At 45.5% G+C, this 23,096-nt stretch overlaps 1 protein-coding gene across 1 annotated transcript in view; it reads left to right on the top strand.

Annotated features, from left to right (window-relative positions):
• TTC21B (tetratricopeptide repeat domain 21B) overlaps positions 1–23,096 on the top strand; it is a 1,345,192-nt gene that overhangs the window by 929,301 nt on the left and 392,795 nt on the right. The window contains exon 24 of the mRNA XM_069616283.1: positions 4,986–5,147. Coding sequence (XP_069472384.1) covers positions 4,986–5,147 — 162 coding nt within the window. The remainder of the gene's footprint in view (positions 1–4,985; positions 5,148–23,096) is intronic.

Raw genomic sequence — 23,096 nt, forward strand, 5'->3', positions numbered from 1 at the left:
GTTTACCAGTCATCTGCTAGATGATGACCTTTGCAGACCTGTTGGTGGATACTTTGAAGGCTGGCCACCTCCTCAGAGCCCAATGACTTACCATCCAATTGGTCCTTCCAGGAACGCCACTTTGTCCAGTGTCCCTTTCCCACAGCCACCTGCCGATGGGCACGAGAGGCCATGTGACAGGCACACTGGTTTAGATCCACTTGCCCTCTACCCCGTGTGACTGCTAGATTGGCTGACCGCCTTGTAATTACATCACCCAGTGTTTTTCTAGCTGCTTCAACTAGTCTGCGATGAGTAGCTTGCTCTCTGCCTCCCCCCTCGGGTTTCCCCTCTGAATGTGTTTACAGGAGATATTGTCTTTTTCTCATTCTTGTGCTATTTATATAAACATATCTTGGGCTCTTTGTATACACAATGCTTCTCTACTCTTGCCCTTCCCAGTGCAGTCTTGTTTTACAGGGTGACCATGGCTGTGAGTACCTTTTGGTATTCCCCCCTAGCAGGTGTCCCATCACCCCCCCTTTACTCTCGCAGGTGGTAGGTGCGTCCCCCTATCTGGCGCCGAATTAGCACTTTTAATACACTCCTCTGCACCATCCTTCCTTGAAACCTGCTATCTTGTTCTGCCTCTCCCTGGCCTCACCTGAACAACCCACACGCTGCCTTTCCTTCTGTCTCCTTTTATACTGTGATCTTGCTGGTTCTCTCTCCATCATTCCATTTTATGTACTTGTATGTTCTGAACACTCACAAGGCATAGTAGGTTCCCTGTTGCCCTTTGGGCTCTTTTAACAGAATGTACTTGCTGTATAAGCGCCAAACAAGCGAACAATAAATTGGCTGCAGCATTCACCTAACTATAGGAACCAATCTGTTCTTGAGATTTCCCCAGGGACTGTGTTCCACAGGTGAGAGGCTTTACAAAAAAACTCAACACCCATCCCCATTTCCCAACATAGTTTTTGTAACCGCCTCTTTCTTGTGTAGTAGCAGCCAGCAACTCCGGCTGCTCGTTCTCGCTGAACTGTTCTCTGGTGTTGGTGATTTGTGTTTCCAATTCGGTTTGTGGAGGGTTTTTGTGTCTCTCCTATCCCCCTGCAGTCTCTCTGCAATCAGTGTTTGTTTTCTGCTGCCTGTACCGGGGTCCGTCTGGTGATGGGTGTCTCAGTTCTAGGTTTCCTCAGTTTCTCCAGGTGCAAAGTTGGAGTTCTGAAATAGAAATGAGGGAACACTGGTTGGAAAATACTGGGTTGCATTGGGGGATATGGAGCTGTACCAGTAGTGACATTCATGGTACCTATTTTCTTACTTCATGGACTGGGCCCCACCATCCCCAACTCCCACTTAATGCATCTGTGAAAGGACTGGCTCTGGGTTTTGTCGTGGTGAGTCTCTTGCCCCAGGTTGAGAAGGGTCCCTGCCCCACCGTTGCAGATGTCAACACCTAAATCTGGCTTCTAAGCCAGCCAATCGTGTCATTTCTCAATGTCGGTAATGGATCTGCGCTACTCATACCTTTTCTGTCTAGGGAAGGACCATGATATAGGGGTGTGCTAATCCTGTCAAAAGATGTCATTCATAGCAATTAAAGAATGGCTTGCGAGACTAGTCATAGCCTCATCGAAGACAACCCTGGTGGAATTGAAGTTTGTCACCAGGCAAACCGACTCCGAGCACTGATTTCTCTGATCTGCGTCCAGGTCAGAAGAAGAGTAAAAGAAGCACCACCACTGTAAGAGCTGTTCTTCTTCCTAGAAGAGACACTGTCCTTCTCATCGAAGAAACATAAAAGTGTCTGTTTGAAATCCAAAGAGCCGGTTAAGCCTGCTTTTCCCAAGGCTTCTTCCTCTAAAAACAAATGGGAGGCTTTCACAGTCTCCTTCCTAAAAAGATTTGAACAGGCTTCAGATGGCGTTCAAAAAACACTCATTTCCAGTGATGAAAATCAAAAAAGTTGACACTGCTCTCGTACTCCTGAGCTCTGGAGAAAAGGAAGAAACTAAAAAGCCATTCAGGGGCCAGTGCCTTTGACTCCATTGAACTCAACATCAACACCATCAGAAAAGACTATGTTGACATCAGGCAGAGGAGGTTAATTGAGGAAACCTATTTCTGACCAGTTTAATCAGACGGTAGCTTCAATAAGCCACAAGAGAGCAGAGCTCAAATTATAGCATTCCGGGACATTTTTGAGGAACAAGAAGAGGAGGCTCCTGCAGGCTTCCAAATAACTTTGGAAGAGAGAGGTCTTGGATGTACTCCTATACTTAGAAGGGCATAGGGGGCACACAAAGACAAAAAACCATTCTGAAAATAGGTTTCTTTAAGCCCTCCAGAGGCAAAGGCGCTCAAAAGCCAAACCTTCAACCTCAGTTCTGTCAGGGCCTCAGGCTCCAAAACCCCCCTAACCTAACCTCCCTGCCACATCACAAGTCTCCTGTGGAGTGCAGGATTCAACTTTTCAGAGAGGTATGGCGTCAAATAACTACAGACAGATGGGTTGTACCTTGAGAAAGCCACCTATAACCCCTACATTACCTTTGATGCCTCAGGAACCCCGAACTTACTTGGCTCCTAAAAGTCTGGTATTCCTCTTGCTTCCTAATTCCACAGAATTCCACAGAAGAATGGAGGACTCGGGCCCATTTTAGACATCAGACTCCTCAACAAGCTCCTCCAAAAGGACTCATTGAAGATAGTCACTCGGAGGCAAATTCTGTAGGCCCTTGACTATCAGGACTGGCTGGTGTCTTTGGACTTGTAGGTATGTTACGTTCACGTCCCTGTACACTGCGAACATTGGAAGTTCCTTTGTTTGTAATGGGAAGCACACATTATCAGCTCCCATTTGGCCTCACTTTGTCCCCAAGAGTATTCATGGGGGGTATGGTGGTGGTCATGGCTCATCTAGACAGAACGAAGGTGAATTTTTTCCTTACCTTGATGATTGGCTCCTGAGGGCCAAATTGGGCAAGGGTGCATTACGGTACATAGGGACAACATGCAATCTTCTTCACACATTAGGTTCCTCCATCAACCTAAAGGAGTCCTTTCTAACCCCCTCCAAATATTTTAAAATCTATAGGTGCAGTTCTGCATTTGGACCGAGGAAATGCCTTCCCACCAGCAGCTAGAGTGATGAGCATTCAGACCTCAATAGTGCTCTTCCAGCTGAGGGGGGACGCCGAGCAGTGGTTTTCTTGAAGTTTCTAGGGTTCATGGCATCCTGCATCTTCATAGTCTAGGAAGCAAAACTGTGCATATGGTCTCTACAGTGGTCCCTGAGAAACCAGTGGTCCCAGTTCAACGGGTAATTTGTGATATAATCCAGGTCACCCCTCAGGTCTCACAAGACTTGCTTTGTTGGGCATCCGTGACAAACCTCCTTCGGGGAGGAGCCCTTTTTAAAAAACTGTGGCCGGCATGCGCCATTTTCAGTGATGCATCTTTAAAGGTACGGGGAACTACTCTGCAAGATGTTTCAGTGATCGGTCTGTGGGAATGCATTACTAACGCTATATTGGTGGTGAGTGAGCTTTAAATAGGTATAACACTCTGCTCCATGTCTTGCCATAGAATATAGCGTGTCAGTACATACAATATGTAGTATCAGTTAGTTCTAATTCTATTAAAGACATGAAAGTGAGTCTCATCCCATCTTCTTGTGGACTAATGTAAACATAGCTTCTCTGCTTGAATCTGTTTCTATCTACTCCCACTTGTTTTGGGCATTAGCTCCTTCCATTATCATGATACCTTTTGTTCATCTTTAATGCAGTACGCAGGGCGTCCTCGGTGAAATCTGGTGTTTGCAGACAGGTTTTACTGCTTCCTGATGGTTTTACTGTTCACCTTATTGGACTGTTTTGTGCCTCATTATAGGGGAGGAAGGGGAGTCACAGAGCCTACAGCCACAGGGAGCGTACAACCACTGGATGGTACTAAGGGACAGCGGTTATATGAAAGTTACACATGTATGTGAAACTGCAAATGAAAACAATATTGCTGCGAAATTTAGTTTCTGTTGATAAATTGACTGCTGCTGAAGGTTTTTGTTAAGAAAGTGAAGAGTAATAATAGCCTCTGTGGCATTAATATAATTAGAACTCCCTGATGTTACATAGTAAGGGGAATTCGTATTATGGAATGAAAAAAGACACGACTAAAGGGCTACAGAAGCCACACCAGTTTGGTATTGGGGATTTGTGGCTAATTGAAGGGAAAGGTCATATGAAAAGTGTAGAGGGAAGGGGGGGATTGAGGTCAGAGCTAGGGAATGGGGTTCTTCCACCATCACACATACCTTTTGGTTCCTTGGAAGAGACGTACATTTTATGACACAACTTTTAAAGTCCCCAACGTTTCCAGTTAAGGTTGCCAGGCCACCACCCTTCACACAGTGTACTACTCATCTCCCTTGATATCACAAATGACATCAATTATTTCATGACTGATAGACACAAAATGTGCCATCCTCAAAGCAGTAGAATGTGCTATTTGTGAATCAATGCCTCCACAGCCCCTCTATCCAGCCCTCTCTCTATTTTTAACGTTGATAGCAATTTCTGCTGAAAAAAATGTTTTACTTCGGATCTGGTCAGCTTGTACTGGCTGCAAGAGCATTCTGTGATAAAGATATAGTTTTCCTTTATAGCATTGGTACCAAATATAAATCGCCTAGACTGAACCAAATCAATGGGGAGTTATTCTCGAGAGCAAATGGAAACTTTCAAAAGACGACCTGCTCCTCATGACCTTCATACTCCTCAACCATTTTTCAAATCCCCAGTTGCTGGATCTGCACTCTGATGTAACCCAAAGGAAGCAAGTTGTGCATTTTATAAAAATATATTACGATATGAAAGACTATCGGTTTATTCACCACCACACCAGTTTGTAAAACAATAAAAAAAAATGTAAAGCAATAATGAACCCAAAAAACTAGCACAGGTGTCAAATGTATCTCCTTTTTTTTCACACACAAGGTACACTGGAGAACCTAATGATGCCCTGCGCCACTTTAATAAATCCCGGAAGGATAGTGATTGGGGACAGAATGCAGTTTATAATATGGTAGAAATTTGTTTGAACCCAGATAATGAAACGATCGGTGGTGAAGTGTTTGAAAATCTTGATGGTGACATAGGGTGAGTATTGTAAATGTATTTAATATTTCTTGTCGTATCTTGCTTCAAATGACAGCTGTTTAAAGTCCTGTTCCTAAATGTGTAAAACACGTGATAATGAATCTGAATTGCTAGCAAAACAAGAACAGAGATCAAATGTGAGACTGATGAATGGGATTGTGTGCAAAATGCAATATCAAAAAATGTACCTGAACAAAATGTGTTTCGGCGTTCCAAGTACATACAGATTGTTCCCAGATCTATTAAGAGTGCATGTTGCTTGTCTAGGTGTTTTCCGCTGTATCAAGCATTTAGATTCGCTCATGTACTGACGGTAAGATTGTTTTCCTTTAAGTGCTGACTGGCGTATTCCATAACATCACAGCTTCAGAAAAATGCCCTGTTTGTAAATAGGACCTTCTTCGATTGTTGAAGGATCCTCATCCCTGATGTAATGCAGTTCCCTGCGTTTCACTATGGGTGCTGGATGGGGTGGTTACAGGGGCCTGTGGCGTGATGCTGGGCCTATAAATGATGCATGTGGGATCCACCGGGCCACCCCATTAAGCCCCCGCTCTGTGGCAGGGAATGGTCACATGGTTCTTGCACCGTGGTACGGCAAGCATTTTAAAGGATGCCCCAAAGTATAATTCTTCTTGCTGTTCTAAATCTCGCTCTGTTGAAATTGTCTCTGGATCAGCATATGGGATAAATGAACAGGGTTAAGATTACTCTTACCAAAGATTTACTGGTATCTGGTTCGGCAGTGTACAGGGGATCAGAAAAAACCCATAGCAGCAGAGCATTGCAGTTCTGTCCGAGGGCTATACACCAGTCAGCAGACAGAACTTGCATGACTAATTCAAGGCGGCAGACATGCCTTTTGTGGACTCGGTCGACGTTCCGCCACGATCCAGCACAGCTGCACTTACATCAGGTGTGGCGTTGAAGCAGAGATATCTCATAGACAAATCATGGTCTGAAACCACCCTATAGGGAGGGACTGAGGCTCAATAAAAGCCATGAACCCCACAGCTTCATCGTGAGTGTTAGGAGCCGGGTTTACAGGCGCAGAGATTATAAGAGGGAAGGTTATGCTGGAGACCAGAAAGATGGAGAGGGAATGCAGCGGAAGGATGATTGGAGGCTTGAAGGAGGAGAGAATCTCAGTTGGAAGGTTGGAGATTGTAAGCAGTTGTGAGAAGGATGGAGAAGAGAATTGCAGAGAAGATGGCAAGGGGCTGGGACGGTGGTTAAAAGAGCATTAATAAGGAGGTTGGTAGGAGCTGTGAAAAGAGCGTTGGGTTGAGGAATGAGGAGGGACCACCAAGTAGCGGGTTGAGTGCAATATCAGGGAGGTGGAGAGGCGTACAGTGGAGAAGATGGTAGGAAACCATAAGAGTGAAGCGAGACATGGGAATGAGGCTCTGAGGATTGTTACAGAAGAGGCTGAAGATGGAGCTGATGAAGTGGTGAAGAAGCAAGAGAGCAACAGGAACGAGAGAAGGGGAGAGAGCGCACACTTAGGAATGAGAGTTTGTGAATAATTTAGGAGGAAGATGGTTAGGCCTTTGGGGTATAGACACAGCGCCCTGGGACAGGGAGGTAGCTAATGAGAGCTAATAAGGAGATCAGAATTGAGATTGTGTGGTGGAAGGGCTGGGGGTTTTGAAGTACCTTACCAAGAACTAACATCAACCTCTTGCAAGTCCCAGCATGCAGGTGCATGTGGACCTGAGAAACGCAGAGTGGTATCTCCTGCAACATTGAAGACGTGAAGTAGATGAATAGGGCCCAGGGAACTAGGAGACAATAAAGAAGTGTTGGGGACATGTAAAATCCCCTGACTGTGAGTGACTGTGAATCCATTAACCTCTCCAGGAACATGGACTGGATTGAGGCTTACTAAACCAGAAACCGTTGAACCTAGGGTCAAAAATCCTGTATTTATTGAAGACTGATTTAAGATGTGTTCTGTTACTCATTTGGTTCAACCCTGTAACTGTGCCAAATAAAACCTACTCGAAAAAAAAATATATATATATACTTCTATATAGTCAGTGAAAAAAACATTGTTAAAGGGACATTATGGTTACACGTAAAATGGAAACCCCCCAGAAATTCGCCAGTTACCGTAAGCTAATCAACCATTACTTTCGCCACCACTGTGCACTGCTAAGACTAACACACAGGACATCAAAATGAGATCACAAATGTCATTGATGGCATCACTGATGACATCACATATCTGGGCCACTTATTTTTGTTCACTGACATATCTAGACTAGTTGTTTTAGTTCACTGACAGTGAGAATTTCCCAAAAAAAGAAAAGGTGCTATATATCTAGACATTAACCTTCTCGTATGTTCTTGAAGTACTTTCCTTACAGTTTGATCTCAGCTCATGGTGCACATACATGGGTCAAGAAGCAGGCCTCAAACACGGAATTCATTTGTGTACACGATGATCAAGTCTAATGTTGCTATTTTCTGGTGATGTTTTCTTTCCTCCATACTGTGGTGTTCCTGTATGTGCCTCCGATTTCTATGCATGTTGGCCCTGTATATGTATTGTTTGTACTGACTCAGTGTGTAGTGAGTCATGTATTGCTAGCTATTAATTCCAAGTTTAATGTTAGTCAACATTCTTATAGGTTTGTATTTATTATTTTACTGGCCAATATTACCAGATTAAAAATACTGTACTTCTATGGTGCATGGTGCACCCATTGCCTATGTGTATGTATTGTTATGTTCCTTTATTAACAACAACACCCCAATATAGTGGTGTGTTTGGATGAGTACAATATCACCCTGACATCTTGCTACCAACATTGTAAGCACAACCCCTTGTAGGGACTATTCATCAAAATTAATTTAATATGTGATGCCATCAGTGATGTCATCAATGACATTTGTGATGTCATCCTTGATGTCCTGGGTGTTAGTCTTAGCTGTACACAGTGGTGGCGGGAGTTATGGTTGCTTAGCTTACCATAACTGCAAATTTCAGGGGGTTTTCGCTTTTACTTGTAACCATAATGTCTCTTTAACAAAGTTATTTCACTGAATTTCATAGGATTTTACCAGTGCACCCTTTATTTGGTCCAAGTTCCTTATATTATACTCCACTCTACCCCCCCAATGTAGCAGCTCTATAGTCCACGGCCATCAGGTAGCATTCACAAAGCCCAAAAGCACAGGGGACAACAGAAAATGTTGTACTCATCAGCCAACAAGCACATATACATAAAACAACATTACTTATATCTGCTACACCCAAATATACCCTTTACTTTAAGGAACATTTAAATTATGTTAAGAATCATGCCATTGGAAATGTTAATTATCACTATCTTTCTTGTACCTGTACCTCTACCCCCCAGCAATCACCCCCATCAAATTCCCAAAATATAACTCAAAAAGACGCTTTGATGAAACTTCACTCCCTCCCGATGAACATTGTATAGAAATTCCAAATTCTCCCATTCCGATACCCCTTCCTTTTCATAAATACATTTATTTTTTATACTATAAATATCTTTTATATTATTCAGTCATAATTTCTTTATTTGTAAAACCCCAATAAATAGCGCACTATATGACTGTTTGGGGTATCCGTTCACGTTATGGGGAGTCCGCGGTCATCGTGCTGTGTCCGTACATGTCCATTCTCGCATGACGCACTTTTAATTATTCAGCAGAGAGCACGCCCGCTTGCGGACAACCATGCACATGCGCCCTGCGTCTCTCTGCCGATGGGTGTCTGGGGACAGCTACCAGCACCGTGGATGTCCAGGGACCTCATCATGTGACCGCATCAATGCGTCGTGACTGCGTGTCCGCAGATGGTCTCCATCGCCACGGACAGTTTAAAACTGCATTTTCTTGGCCTATCTACGGTGTTTCAAGTTGAAAGTTTACCTTTCCAGAGCTTTTAGACCCAATCTTAGTTGATCTGGCAACTTTTTACAACTTTCTAAGGCCTAATTTTCGACTCTGTAGTCCGCAGACAGTCGCGCGGTCTGCAGGCAGTTCCTCTGAAGGGACCCACCCATTAATTTTCCTCATTCTCAATCTGGCTGTCCAGGAGAGAGCAGCAAGAGAGACACCTGCAAAAATACCTTCAATTTCTTATCTAAAATGGCATCTGTCATGGCCTTACCTCCTACCCAGGGGCCACCACCACCACCACCACAATAACAACCTGGAGGGCCTGCAGAGGGTAACATGCACAGGAATGTAGAAGAGGAGGAAAAGAATGATGAGGTAGAGGAAGTGCCTACCTCCAGCGACCGGACTGAGTCATGGGTGTGGCGGTTTTTCACTACTGTTGGGGGTGTTCTGAAGGCTCGGGCAGCCAAGGTGAGATGCACTGAGTGCAGTCAGTAATGGAAAACCTGGGCTGTACTCCTACGGGACCTCCTCCATGCACAGCCACACCAGATCTAACCACTCGGGTGCTCTGAGAAAGGCTGTTCATTTCTCAGGGAGAAGCAGGTTGATGGCCTCTACCCCATCTTCCTCGACCGGTCCTGCCACAACAAAGGCTACTCCTGTCGGGCAGAGGAGCTTGGCGTCCACCTCGCAGGCCATACAGAACGCTGCTGACCCTTACCTTTTGAGGTTCACAGTACTACTGCGACGCACCGTTCTGCAAGGTGGGAGCCATTTCATATTTCTTTCGAGGCTGCGGTCAAGGAGCGAGAAACACTGCCACCTACCTTAAATTGAAAACACGCCCAACATCTTCCCCTGTCCACCTGCCCCTCTGTCTCTGTGCTTGGCGCCGCTTCCCTCCCCCACCCTACCTTGCCTCTCGTATAAAAAAAGCGAAATAAAATGTAAAATCGCTAAATACAAAAAAAGGTTCCTTTTAGGAACCACCTTTCACAGTGAAAAATGTGAAGAAAAAGAAATCACAGGGAACCTTTGCAGCCTGCATAAACCGCACACAGTGCGAATGTCTGCGGACATCTGGAAAAATCCAGGAGTGGGGTGCGGGAAATAATTTTAATTGTTTTTCATACAAAAATGGTGGCTCTTGAAAGCAGCTTTTTTCTTTTCTCTTTCTGGCTTTTATATTTTTTTTAATGTGGTTTTATGTACTGAAATAACAAATGTTCTACTGAACTGATTTTTTTAAAATCATTTTTGCAAACCTGCTTCTAATTTTTTTTTTCCCTTTGTTTACTTCAACTACTAAAGAATATTTGAATCGATATTTTATTTGTCCATGGAAACTGCTTCAATAGATTTTGAACATGTTCAAGAAAAATCTGATTGCCAATAACAGTCAGATGCACTCCATCTCTTCGAGAAATGTTGAAAATGTTAAATTTAATATTTTTATTTTGAAAAGATGTCATACCAACATCCTGCAAAAATGCTCATACAACTTGGTTCACATTGCGCCTTGCTTTCTCAATGTGTGGAGAAAATAATTTCGAACACATCCACATTAGTCTGAGTTATCTGAGAATTTTTTTTTCAAATGGGTGAACAGTTCCGTGAACTTTGCAAATGTATCCTTCATGGCAAACTGTCATGAAATTCCAATAACATAGCCTAAACTATTCCCTCCACAGTGAACTAAATCATGTACGGATGCTTCAAGTTAACCATATTCCCACAAAATGGAAGAAATTCCACCCACTTGATTCCTCAAACTCCATACCTTGAAACTTGAAATTCTTCTAAACCAAGATTCTCAGACAATCAAACTTCTGCGAATACACCTTTAGCCAATGGACCCAAGAACCACCCGCGATCCAGACACTCTGCTTCCTCAAAGCCATAGCCATCTTCACAGCACACAACAATGATAACTCTTGCTAGCCAGTCTTCTGCACACCACACCCAGGAAACCTGACTGGCTGATCCCCCAATGTCCACAGACACATATGACTGTCTGAGGTGTCTGCAGTCCCCTTTTCATGCCAGGCATCCCTAGAAGACCCGGATGGCAAGTTTAGCCTTTTTTCTTTAATGTTTATAACACTCCCTCATTACCTGCTTTCAGTCACACATCCATCCACCAATCACATCCAAAAACTGTACATGTAACCCTGTCATCTCTGTTCAACACTTCAGATGTACTTTTGAAATCTGAGTGTATGTGTCCTGTATCAGCCACCTGCATCAACAACTACTGTAAAACTCTCCAAGATTTTGATTTGCAGATTCAAAATCTGCATCTAACAAGACATAGTACAGGTATGCTTATATTCTTAAAGTATTGTTTTCAACACTTTTAACACGTTGTGCCACTTACGCTGTAATAAGCTTATCAGCAAGCATCTTCTCTTTTTTAACCACTCTAGCAAATGCCATGTATTTCAGCATTCCATGCCTGCTGACATCAAGTGGCAGTTAATTACAATACTGTGCATTTAAAAATGTTTCTTTTTAGGCGCATTTTCATGAAAGTAAATAAAATGCATATGTGCATTTATAGCAGCAGTGTGTCACTTTTTTCGAAAAGAAAGGAAAATCAGATTGAAAATTCATAGACTATAATATGCTAAAGGTCCTGCTATAGAAGTCCAAAATTTAAATAACATTCTCCTACATGTAACAGCCAAATAATTTCTTCGAGAAATAGGGTAATCCAAAGTAAATATCTTGTAAAATTCAATATAATTACAATACACCAGCATTACCACCAAATCTAACAAATGCCTACTTAATATTCCTTCACCCAAAATGTACTCCATAATCTGTAGTGCTATAAACAGTTAGAATATGTCAACAGTAACTTCAGAAAACAATAGCGAAAGCCTCACAAACTCCAACCTCCTAGCAAGCACATATTAAATGAAATAGCTAAGTTTCAAAACACATCTGCTGAAATACCAGACCAAGTATGAGTCGTTGTTGCAGAGCTTTTTTTTTTTAATAAAAAAGACAACACAAATAGTAGATATGGCCTACAAAATAGAGGAAAATGAGGAATCCCAATGGTTCCAATTAGCTGTATATCTAACAGAAAATAAATACAAAATAACTAACCCCTCAATAGTTTGCAAGTACTGCAATACAAAGCTTGAAAATAACCAAATACCATCACATGCTGTTACTAACACCTTAGAAATCTTTCCACTTCCAAAAGCTCTCCAACAACCTAACTTGTATGAGAGCATTATAATCCAAACAGTACACCCATTTCAAGCTGTAATACGCCTTCAACCAAAAACGGCCAAATTGCCTCCATCTGGTTAACAAAAAGGCATTTGTTGTCAAGTACTATATTTGCCATTAGATCGTAAAGAAAATGTAGAAACTCTAGGAGTACAATGGCCAATAGATCAATCATTGATTGTACTAGTTAATGGTGTTCCAACAAAAGACAACAAAATGTGGCAACAAGTAGTCAACTTAAATGAAGTTAGACAAGCTCTAGACTATCTCAAAGAAAACAATGAATACTATAAAGATATAAACATAGAGGAAAACTCAAGAGAAACAATAATTCAAGATTCACCACCAACTGGCCAATTCAAGGTGTAGATCCTGTTACTGCAGCCAACATTTTAGACCAGTATGCAATTCACCCACTATACTCCAGACACCACAGAAGATGCATTTGAAACATATCAAATGCGTCAAGCCAAAGGCTACCCAATGAGCATATGGGTTAAAAGTGTAGAAGCACATTATTTTTTTTTAGTGCAGGAAAATGAGGAAAATATGATGAAAGATCCATACAAATTACTGCATCATAATATCGCTCTTTACAAATGTTTTCAACATGTCCGCTCCCCAACTGCTTCAAAAGATAAAAGACAAAGATGAAGTTTTGCAGTCGAGTATCACAAATCGCTTGGCAAACATGCATGGTACAAAAGAATACTGGTTCCGATGTCACGCTGATGTACGTTGTATGCTTAGAAATCTAGGCCCACCCACATGGTTTGTTGCTTTAAGTTGTGCAGAATACCCATGGGATGACTTGCAAAACTTCTTATGCACTGCAAACCAAAATAAAGAGGGAATAGATATAAAAACACCACAAGAACTGTTCTCTTGACCCTGTCAATGTATATAGGTACTTTCACTATTGCTTCATTGCCATGCTGCACTTCATCTACAATAAAACCACCCCTCCACTCGAAGTGGAACACTTCTTTTGGAGAAAAGAATATGAATTGTGAGAAACCGAAAGGTGTCTCACCGCTAGTCCCCAGGGATCTTTCATCTAGGTGGCCAGGACAGGGCCATCGCTTTTGGATCGATTTCCTGCCGGTGGACCAGTTTGGGAGGATCACCTGGGTGAGGTGTCTTCTGGGAGTGGGACACTGGATGGCGAGATGTGGTATCCCCTTCCCTTTAACCACTTTACTAACAACTGTTTTGACCTGGAAGACATGTCCAAAGAATCAGTGACCCTAGGTAGGATTGTGGCTTCAATAGTGAAGGATGAGGGTTTTCCCTCACTTATGAGAATATACATGGTGCTTTTTTGTGTCAGTCTAATTAGAGGCTGTTTGTTATAGACTAGAATGGTATGAGTGGAAAAAGGAAAGAATCTGCAAAGAAATTTGAAACGATTACAACCAATCAAGGTTGACCAAAGGCTCAGGGATACACACGCCAGTAGCCTACGAGGTATGTGATGTACAGCATGCTTCATACCCTTATGGGGATTGGGGTAATGTAAAAGGTTGAAGTGAAAGACCTGTAGGACAATCCATAGTACTAATTTAGTGCCTTTGGACCAACAGGGTACATCACTTTGGTTCTGAAAGAAGGTTTTAAAAAGTCCAGAACCCTTTTGAATAGAACATACACAAGACAACATACGCCCCTGAAGAATGTCCTACATTGTTGTGGTCAATGGACAGAAATATGTACAAGTTGGGTAGTTATAAACTACAAAAAGAAAATATTTGATAGCCGGAATTGTAACGGCAATGGGACCACAGTGTGAATGAGTCACACGTTTTGCCCAAAGTGTACTATATGCTTAGCACCCATTTATATTGGTTTACTTGTGGTGTTGCTTTTTTAGGTGCTGTAATTCTTTTTACAATATTTTATATGGCATGATCATAAATATGATTGTTCTTAATAGTGTCCTTTTTTATTAATAAAAATTATATTTATGTAAATGAAAACACAAAGCGGTGTTGTAAAACTGTCTGATTGGATACCTAGTTAAACAGGCACTTTGTTACATAACTTCTTTTTGTAGAATAAAAATCCCCTTCCCTATAACACCTTTACCCCATCCTACCAGATAGATTATTTAGGAACTCAACCCCCTCCTTTTCAACATGAACACTTTCTCACAGACAGCTTGTTATGAGAGAAAACGGACTAACACCCAAGCCGTATACTTGACATGTCCCAATACAATGGTCAGGCAGGGTCAGACAATTACTGACCATCACACACACACCTGGCTTACATTACACTCCCCCACACGGATAAAAGGCAGCACGAGAGCACACTCTGAGCAAGGCAAAACACATGATGAAGCAGCAGTCCCAAGATGGTAGTTTAACACTAGGAGAAAGACAGGAAAACAGAAGGGGACCGCAAGGAGGTAAGTGCCTTTGACCTTGTCGACAAGGAACCATATAGAAGCCAGAGACTTTGCTAAGCTTGAGTGTAACGCCTTATACCCTGCTGAAAACGTGGGGAAGGGAGGCCAACAGTCTGAACATCCTGACATAATATTTCTTGAACGCTTCTTTTTTTTAGATAACATTGTTTTCCACACCATTTGTATTTAGCGGTAAGGATTGGCAATACGTTTATTAGTATAGGCCATTTAATTTTGACAAGACACCACTAGGACTGCGTTATTATTATTTGATGGTCGTAGTTTGCTCCCATCTTTAGATTTAGGATTAGAAAGGCATTTTTCAAACTTTAAAAAAAAAAGTTCAATAAACACTCTTGAACTGTGGTCACTTGTGTCTGTCTTACTGTTGATATGCCTTCCTTACACAATCCAGAGGAGCACCACATATCCACATGATTTGGTGGGTAACATATGCTCCCAAATTTGGCCTTGACCGGGATGCCACTATTTTACAGTTTATTGAAAAATACATTACCTGCAACATCCCTTCAGAAACCACAGATAGTGACTTACGTACACAAATCTTACGCTTCCAAAAACCTAATTGTGGCAAATACGGCCAGCGTAGATATAAAAACAAAGGTAAATAATATACCAAATGTCGGTTTGGCTTCCCTAGATAAGTTTGCTAAAGTAAATAGCTTTGTCTTCTGATGGACACAGTGTAAAAGGTATATCCCCTAAAACACATACATTAAAAGAGACGAAGCATCCAAGTACATCAATTATTGCAATGCAATCATTGCTCTCTTGACATATCATCTAACAAAACACTGTCACAAAAATTGTACAGCTTCTGTATAAAAATGCTCTCCCACGCAGGTGCTACAAAGCTGCAGACCGTTTAACAGGTACACCCTTATTTGGCAAATCTGAACACATTGCCTGGCTAAACCTTGCTCCAGCTTCATCCCGAAATAGAGTACTAAAATCCTACAAAGAGATAGAAACAATAGCCACAAATTATCCCAAAATGCTACCCAAACAGAAGTACTGCTTTGGAAAACGTGCGCGTTTAAGACATAGCCCCAAACTGCTCCTACTAAAACAATGTCACACCAGATGAGACAACTGCCAAATATTCAGTCTCAACTTGTGAAGAAAGCCTATTGAAACTGCATCTATAAAGTTATCATGGAAATCTCTGCAACATGGAGAACTGCATTACATGACCCTACTCCAACTTTTTAATCCTGGGAGAAAAGAAGAATTACTTGGCAACTATGACTCATTTGAAGCTGCATTCAAAGCAAATGAAAGCAGTATAACAAATGTCAGTTTCAAACAGTACAAAGAAATGCTGGGCAATGGACGCCAACAAGAGGATGAAATTGAAGCTCTACTAGATAAGACACTCATGAGGGAAGTCAACCTTACCTTACAGGAAGCCAAGAACCACTTGGAGAACATCTCATTCTAAATGTAGCAGAAATAGCTGTGGCTGAGGTAGAAAATACCATGCGTCAATCTAAACAATCCGAAGAAGACTTGTGCTCACATCACAGCTAAATGATGAATAACTCACCATTTATCTAGAAGTCAATGAAGAAATGTAACATGGTTTTAAACCTGAAACTAGAACTTGTAGCTGTATGTAAGTGGTGAAGCTGGTTCTGGCAAAATGTTCTTAATGAAAATAATCAGCACATTTCTACAAGACTTAACAACAACAGTTCAGCGGTTGCAACAGCCCCCACAGGTTTAGCTGCTTAGAACATAGAAGGGATTACTTTACACCGACTACTACTCCTCCCAGTAGAACACCAAAACAAATTAAAATACTACAAATTCTCCAGCATGGGGTCTGGCATGGATTCACATGCTCATGAATATTCCCTGTCAGGCTGGGCATCCTCGGTAAGAAAAAATCAGTACCTGTTTCGTTTCTGGTCTCTTTCTTAGTAGTAACCAATCACTGGTCTCTGGGTCATACTGCCCCCGGCCAATGACTGCCCTCTCCCTAAACCCCTTTCCTGGCAGCCATCCTCAGATTTTTACCGCACGTTCAAGTGTTGGAGGTCCTCTTGCTATAGCTCTCGAGCTTTTACTGTGTTTTGCGATTTTTCAAAGAGTTTAATCTAATTTTTTCGGTCAATCGAGCCTCGAGCTCCACCATTTCTACTTCCGATCAACGTGGACCCATTTCAGAATTTTCTATGCCTCTCAAAGGCGAACCCCGTGGACATGGCCCAGGACAAGGGAAGCTCGACGCCCGGATCCAAGCTGTTCAGGAACTGCCCTGGATGCAGATTGCAGAATGTGTTTAAGGAGGACGAGCATTCTAGATGCCTTCACGAAGATAAAACGCACATGGAGAAGGAATGTGAGTTTTGCAAGAACATGTCGGAGCGGACCATGAGGGATCGACGGATCCGCCTCACCAACTGTTTGGAAGGAAAGGGCCCAGCTGTAGGTGAGGAGGAGAGGTCCGAGCAGTCTTCTAAGTCCTTTGAGGGCGCTCTGGCGACGGCGGCCCAACAGAAGGCTAAGCACCGCGAGTCCGTGGGCACCGGGAGCGCCGAACGGTTGGGCTCCTCGGCTGCCAGGCAGGGCACACTTTCACCGACGCCATCAACCACGAGCCACCGCTCTGGCTCGGGGAAGAGAAAGTCTGAGATCCCGGGTAAGCTTCTGGAGAAGCCCCAGTCGATCCTGATGGAAACAGCCGAGGGGGAGCGAGGCGGTGTCCCTCCCTCCAAGGTGAAGGCCTCAAGCACGCCAAAAGTCGTGAAGGCCCTGATTCACCCGGCTATGGCCTCTATCGAGGGAGTCGTGACAGCCCTGGCGAAGCCTGTGGAGGCTACCCCAAAGGAGACTACCTCGGGGCCCAGAGTTTCCCTGCCACTGCGGAGGGAATCCTCTTTTCAGCCCATCGATAAGAACCCGTGAAGACCCCAGTGGAAAAAGGGGCGGTGGCCATGATGGACACGGATACAGCCTCTGAGGAGGAGCTGGTTGAAGTCATGCTAGGCCTCAACAAGAGGTTTGAGGAGGTCCGATCCCACGGGAGGAACCCCCCCGAGTAGGCAGACGAAGAAAGCGACGGTGGCGCTGACGAGGTTCCCGAGGAGGAGGAGCAACCATTGCGCCCATCGCAGCCATTGCCAGAAAACTCGACGGCCATTTTGATGGCAATCCAAACCTTATGCACGGAGATAAGGACGAGATTGCCTCTACCCCCAACGGACGACCCAGCAGAGCCGGGCCCGTCGGGAATCCCTCCAAACAAGCGGAGGAGAGTTCATCCCCTCTGCCTTTCCAGCCCTCACGGCCCGCTCAGCCTTCATCTCCTTCCCCTGATCCTAGGGATGACACAGGAACAGATACGGCCACAACGGGGAAGGATGACGATGGTGGTGATGACGGGATGGACCTTCCATCACCATCCCCTCGGGCCTGCCCGCCCAACGAAATTGGCTCCTTCCACTGCCCCAAGGAACAGAAGGAAGGAAGGCTTCCTCTATCAATGGCGCGAGGCCCAGAGGAAGACTGTCCTCGCTGTGCCATTGCTTGACTACATCTGGGACAAGGGACTTGCTCTCCTGAAGAACCCGTCCACCACGCCTGCGAAGAGGGATCGGACGTGATTCCGCCCCTTTGTGCCTCAGGGCGCAGCAGACCCCGGATTCGGTCATCTCGGCGGCGGCCAAGAAGAAGGCGGCGGGGGCGACGGTTTCGACTTCAACCTCTCCACCTGACGGCGAGGGAAAGAAACTGGACGCTATGGGACGAGTCATCTCATCCGTGGCGATGACAATTAAGAGGGTCAACACTCTAGCGATTGTGGCCCGCTACGACAAGGAGTTGTGGTACAAGATCGCGCCCCTGCTGGACTTCCTACCGGACAAGAGGATGGAGGCCCTGGGGATCCTACAGGAAGGTGAGGTGGTGTCTGACCACACCATAACGGTGGCCACAGACATCGCGGACACCGGGTTCCGCCAGTTGGGCAACAGTGTTTGCCTTCGACGGTGGGGATGGCTCAAGGCAACTGATTTCCGCCAGGACGTGCAGACCAGAGTTCTGGACATATCCTTCGACGGGAGCAACCTGTTTGGAAAAACAGTAGATGAGTCACTTCAGGCCATCAAGACCGACACGGAGAGGGCTTGGGCCTTGGGAGTTTTGCAGCAACAACGGCCGCCCTTTCGGAACTCCGGAGGCAAGCAAGGTGCCTCCAAAGGATTCGGCGGTGGCTCCTCGACATCCCGCCAGGCAGCCCGTTCCTCGTCACAAGAGGCCTACAGAGGGCGCGGCAAGTCCGGAGGACCCCGTCGCCGCCATCAAGGAGGCCAGGGCGGCAAGGCCGCCTCCAAGCAGGACTAAACCGGCCAGGACGTCGGGCCCCCACCTGAGCACTCCGGTGGGAGGCCGGCTGGCAAAGTTCGTCAGCGTGTGGGAGTCCATCTCCACTGCCACTGGGTGCTGGATGCCCTGGCCCACGGGCACACTCTGGAATTTCTAAAGAAGTGCCCCCAAATTCCTCACGTGGCCAGGAAGGAAAATCACATTCCCACAACTGCTGTTAGAAGGGCAATGCTCAAGAAAGGGGCTATCGAGCCCGTCCCGAAGAGGGTCCGGGGCTCCGGAGTATACTCAAGATACTTCCGAGTCAGAAAGAAGACGGGTGGTTGGCACCCCATCCTGGACCTGCGTCGGTTGAACAAATACATCAAGGCCCCAGAAGTTCCAGATGGTCACCCTCCAGCACGTGCTGGGACAGCTGGAGGCAGGCGACTTCCTGTCGTCGCTGGACTTGGAGGATGCGTACTTCCACACCCCCATTCTAAAAGGACACCGAAAGTTTCTCAGATTCGTAGTACAAGGACGGCACTACCAATTCAAGGCCCTGCCATTTGAATTGAAGTCAGCGCCCAGGGTATTTACCAAGTGCCGACTGCCAGTGGCAGCGCGGCTGCGCCTGCTAGGGATCCACGTTTACCCCTTCCTGGACGATTGGCTCATCCGAGCAAGGACAAGGGAGCTCACTGTCGAGCACACAGCGAAGACCGTCCAACTGCTCACAGACCTGGGATTCTCCATCAACTTCCCCAAATCCCACCTGGTTCCGTCGCAGGTCGCACTTTTTCTGGGAGCCAAGCTCGATACAGTGGCACGATTGGCTTCCCCATCGGAGGAAAGGATGAAGGCCATACTGGGCAAGGTGCAGCGCCTGCTGGCCATGGAAATGGCCAGGGTGAGGTCCATCAAGTCACTCCTCGGGATGATGTCCTCTTGCATCTACCTGGTGCGCATATGCAGGCTGTGGATGCGTCCCCTGCAGGAGTTCCTCGACGCCTGTTGGATGCAAGCGGCGGGCAGCTTCGAAGACAAGATCCCGCTCAACGAGATGTTCCGCCAAGCGATTCGGTGGTGGGGCACCCGCGCGCACAGACTTTCAAACCTCAGCACGCGGTGACGACGGATGCTTCCCTGGAGGGTTTGGGAGCTCACACCGGAGATCTTCACGCGAGAGGCCTTTGGCTCCCGGAGGAGAGGTCACTCCACATCAACATCCTGGAGCTCCAAGCAGTGTTTCTGGGCTCTCAGGTCATTCCTCCCGTCCCTCAAGGGAAAGGTGGTAAGGATCTTCACCGACAACACCACCACAATGTTCTCATCTGGAAGCAGGGAGGAACCAGGTCCCCGGCCCTATCCAAGGAGGCCCAGAATCTGTGGCAGTGGGCTGTTGCCCAGGGGATGTTTCTGGTGCCCTTACACCTAGCAGGGATAAAGAACGCCATCGCCGACTCGCTGAGCAGCGAGCTGCGCTCATGCCACGAGTGAGAACTGCATCAGGACCAAGTGGATCAGCTTTTCCGACGATGGGGTGTTAGGGAGAATTCTCTGTTAAGGCTAATTTCCCAAACCTAGTGAGTCCCCCAGCAGCTTTGCTGGATTTTTTGGGGTTTATTTTTTTCTCCTGCTAAGAGTGAGACTCTTTTTCTCCCACTCTTAGACCTGATTGGAGATATCCTTTGACTTTGTAATGTGTTTTTTGGGCTATGGGGTCTTTTACTCCATAGGGTTTCATGTGGTTTTGGTAAGTGTGTAACACAGCACCCTCAGTGCAGTAACACAGGGGTGTCATAGTGACCCCCAAACATAGACTCCATACCATTGGACTGACTACTGTCTCCCAGGGCATGTAAAGTCACCATTGACTTTACTAGTCTTAAATTGTGAACAGAACCAGTGCAAACCATCATATTGTGGAAGTACTGGTAGGGGTAATTAGATTGCCCCTGGGTCTGTTTTTCGAGGGGGCACTCCCCCCTTGTCGAGTTTCTGGCTGGTGGCAGTGGTTATCATGTGAAATATTCCACCGGAATATTTCCTATGGGATTTTCCCATTCATTTTAAATGCACCACTGTTTTTGGTGCAATATTAAAGATACCGCCGGGTTATTTATTTAATATTTATTCCCTGGATGGGTCTTTTTGCCAGGACTCGGTTTTAAAATGGCGTTTGTGTTTGCTTCTGTAACTCCAACCCAAGTCGAGCCCTTTGTTCCACTTTTTGGCGGGCTTCTCCACAGAAGCCTACAAAAGTGGTGCCACTCTGTCTGGGTCTACAGGATGTGTGGGAGGGGGGTTTAGGCACCCTGGAATGAGTTACCCCCGCTGGAGCTTTCTCACCATTTCAGGTACTGAGTCCCGCCTGGTCTCCCTTGCAACAGACTGTTCAAGGTGTCCCGTAAATCCTTGACTTTCTATCCTGGGGTGACTTGGGACCTGCTAACTAACTTTTTCTGAACTGATCCAAACCTTTTTGAACTATCTGCAGCGACTCTTTAAAGTACTATTCGACTGTGTGATCTTGGACACATTCCGCCTTGCTCACTCCAAGAGTGGGCCTGGCCTATGACTTTCTTGCTCCCCAGTAGACTCTGCCTTTTCTGACTTGCTCTGGTTCTCTGAAAGTGTTGGTATTGTGTATTTTCCTAATTCTGCCTTTTTCCCCTCCCTTTTTAATTAATTTATTAGAGTGCCATCTTAGGTTAAGCGCTCACCTCTGTCTGTAAATAAGTGGTGTTTTAACTAAGACTTGTTCAATAAGTAATCAGGGATGTAGATATATTAATAGTGACTGTGTTTGAACTTGCTTGCCATATTCGTGTTAGTGTATTTTACAAAATGTGTTTTTAAATAAATTATCATATACTTTTATACCCAATCTCTGGTCAGTGTTTGCTTGTGCTATAGTATTTTAGTACCCATCTTGTATACTCTATATACTGTCTAACTCTTCTTGAGAGAAGTCTGGCTGCTCAGCCACAGCTACCAGGTAAATCTGGGTGGTACAGACTGCTACCAATTGGGTTTACTGCCAACACCTGTAGTCTTAAGCCTTTTGCAGTGGTCCCTAAGGGAACTTCACAGGTTTCTGCCTAACATGGGGCAAACCCCAGATCGACCTGTTCACGACGGCGGCGAACTCCGAGTGCCAGAGGTTTGCCAGCAGGTTTCCCCAGCCGAGGAGCAATGGCAATGCTTTCTCGTTCCCCTTGGACGGCCTGTTCCTGTATGCGTTCCCTCTGTTGCTGTTGCTACTGCGACTCATCAACCAATTCAAGAGGTCCCAGTGCAGGATGATACTGGTCGCACCGCCGTGGCCGAGGCCGATCTGGTTCCCGGACCTTCTGGACTTTTCAGCGTCCCCCCCAGTCAAACTATCGACGGACGCAATCTTCTCTCCAGAGAAGGAGGCACCATCCTCCATCATGACCCCAGGTTGCTGAACTTGCAGGCCTGTCTTCTACGACACTAGAGTTTGGAGGGTACGATATCCCTGCGGACTGCAAGGAAGTGCTTGCAAAGGCCAGGGCGCCCTCAACTCTCAAGTGCTATGGACACAAATGGAAGAGGTTCTCTGTCTGGTGCCGTGCACAGAGGATTAACCCTCTGCGAATTACGGCCCCTCAAGTGCTGCCGTAACTGTTGTCGCTGGCCAAGGCGGGGCTGGCTCATGCCTCCATCAAAATACATCTGGCAGCGATCTCCCGATACACCAGAACTACGGGACGATCATCTCTGTGGTCTCATCGCCTGGTGAAGGAATTTATGAAGGGACTGTTCTCTTCATTCCCGCCGGTGAAGGCTCCGGCCCCGGCGTGGGAGCTCAACGTGGTGCTGACCAGGCTCATGGGGGCGCCTTTCGAGCCTCTGCATTTGGCACCGTTGGAGTTCCTGTTGTGGAAAACTGCTTTTCTTGTGGCCATCACCTCTGCATGACGAGTGGGAGATATCCAGGCCCTATCCTGCAAGCCTCCATACTTGACTTTTCACGAGACGAGGGAGGTGCTGAGGACGCACCCCTCCTTCATGCCCAAGGTGCCGTTGGACTTCCATCTCAACGAGCCCTTGGTGTTACCAGTTTT

This window comes from Ambystoma mexicanum, chromosome 9, assembly GCF_040938575.1.
Source record: "Ambystoma mexicanum isolate Mex_15411 chromosome 9, UKY_AmexF1_1, whole genome shotgun sequence".
Taxonomy (NCBI): domain Eukaryota; kingdom Metazoa; phylum Chordata; class Amphibia; order Caudata; family Ambystomatidae; genus Ambystoma; species Ambystoma mexicanum.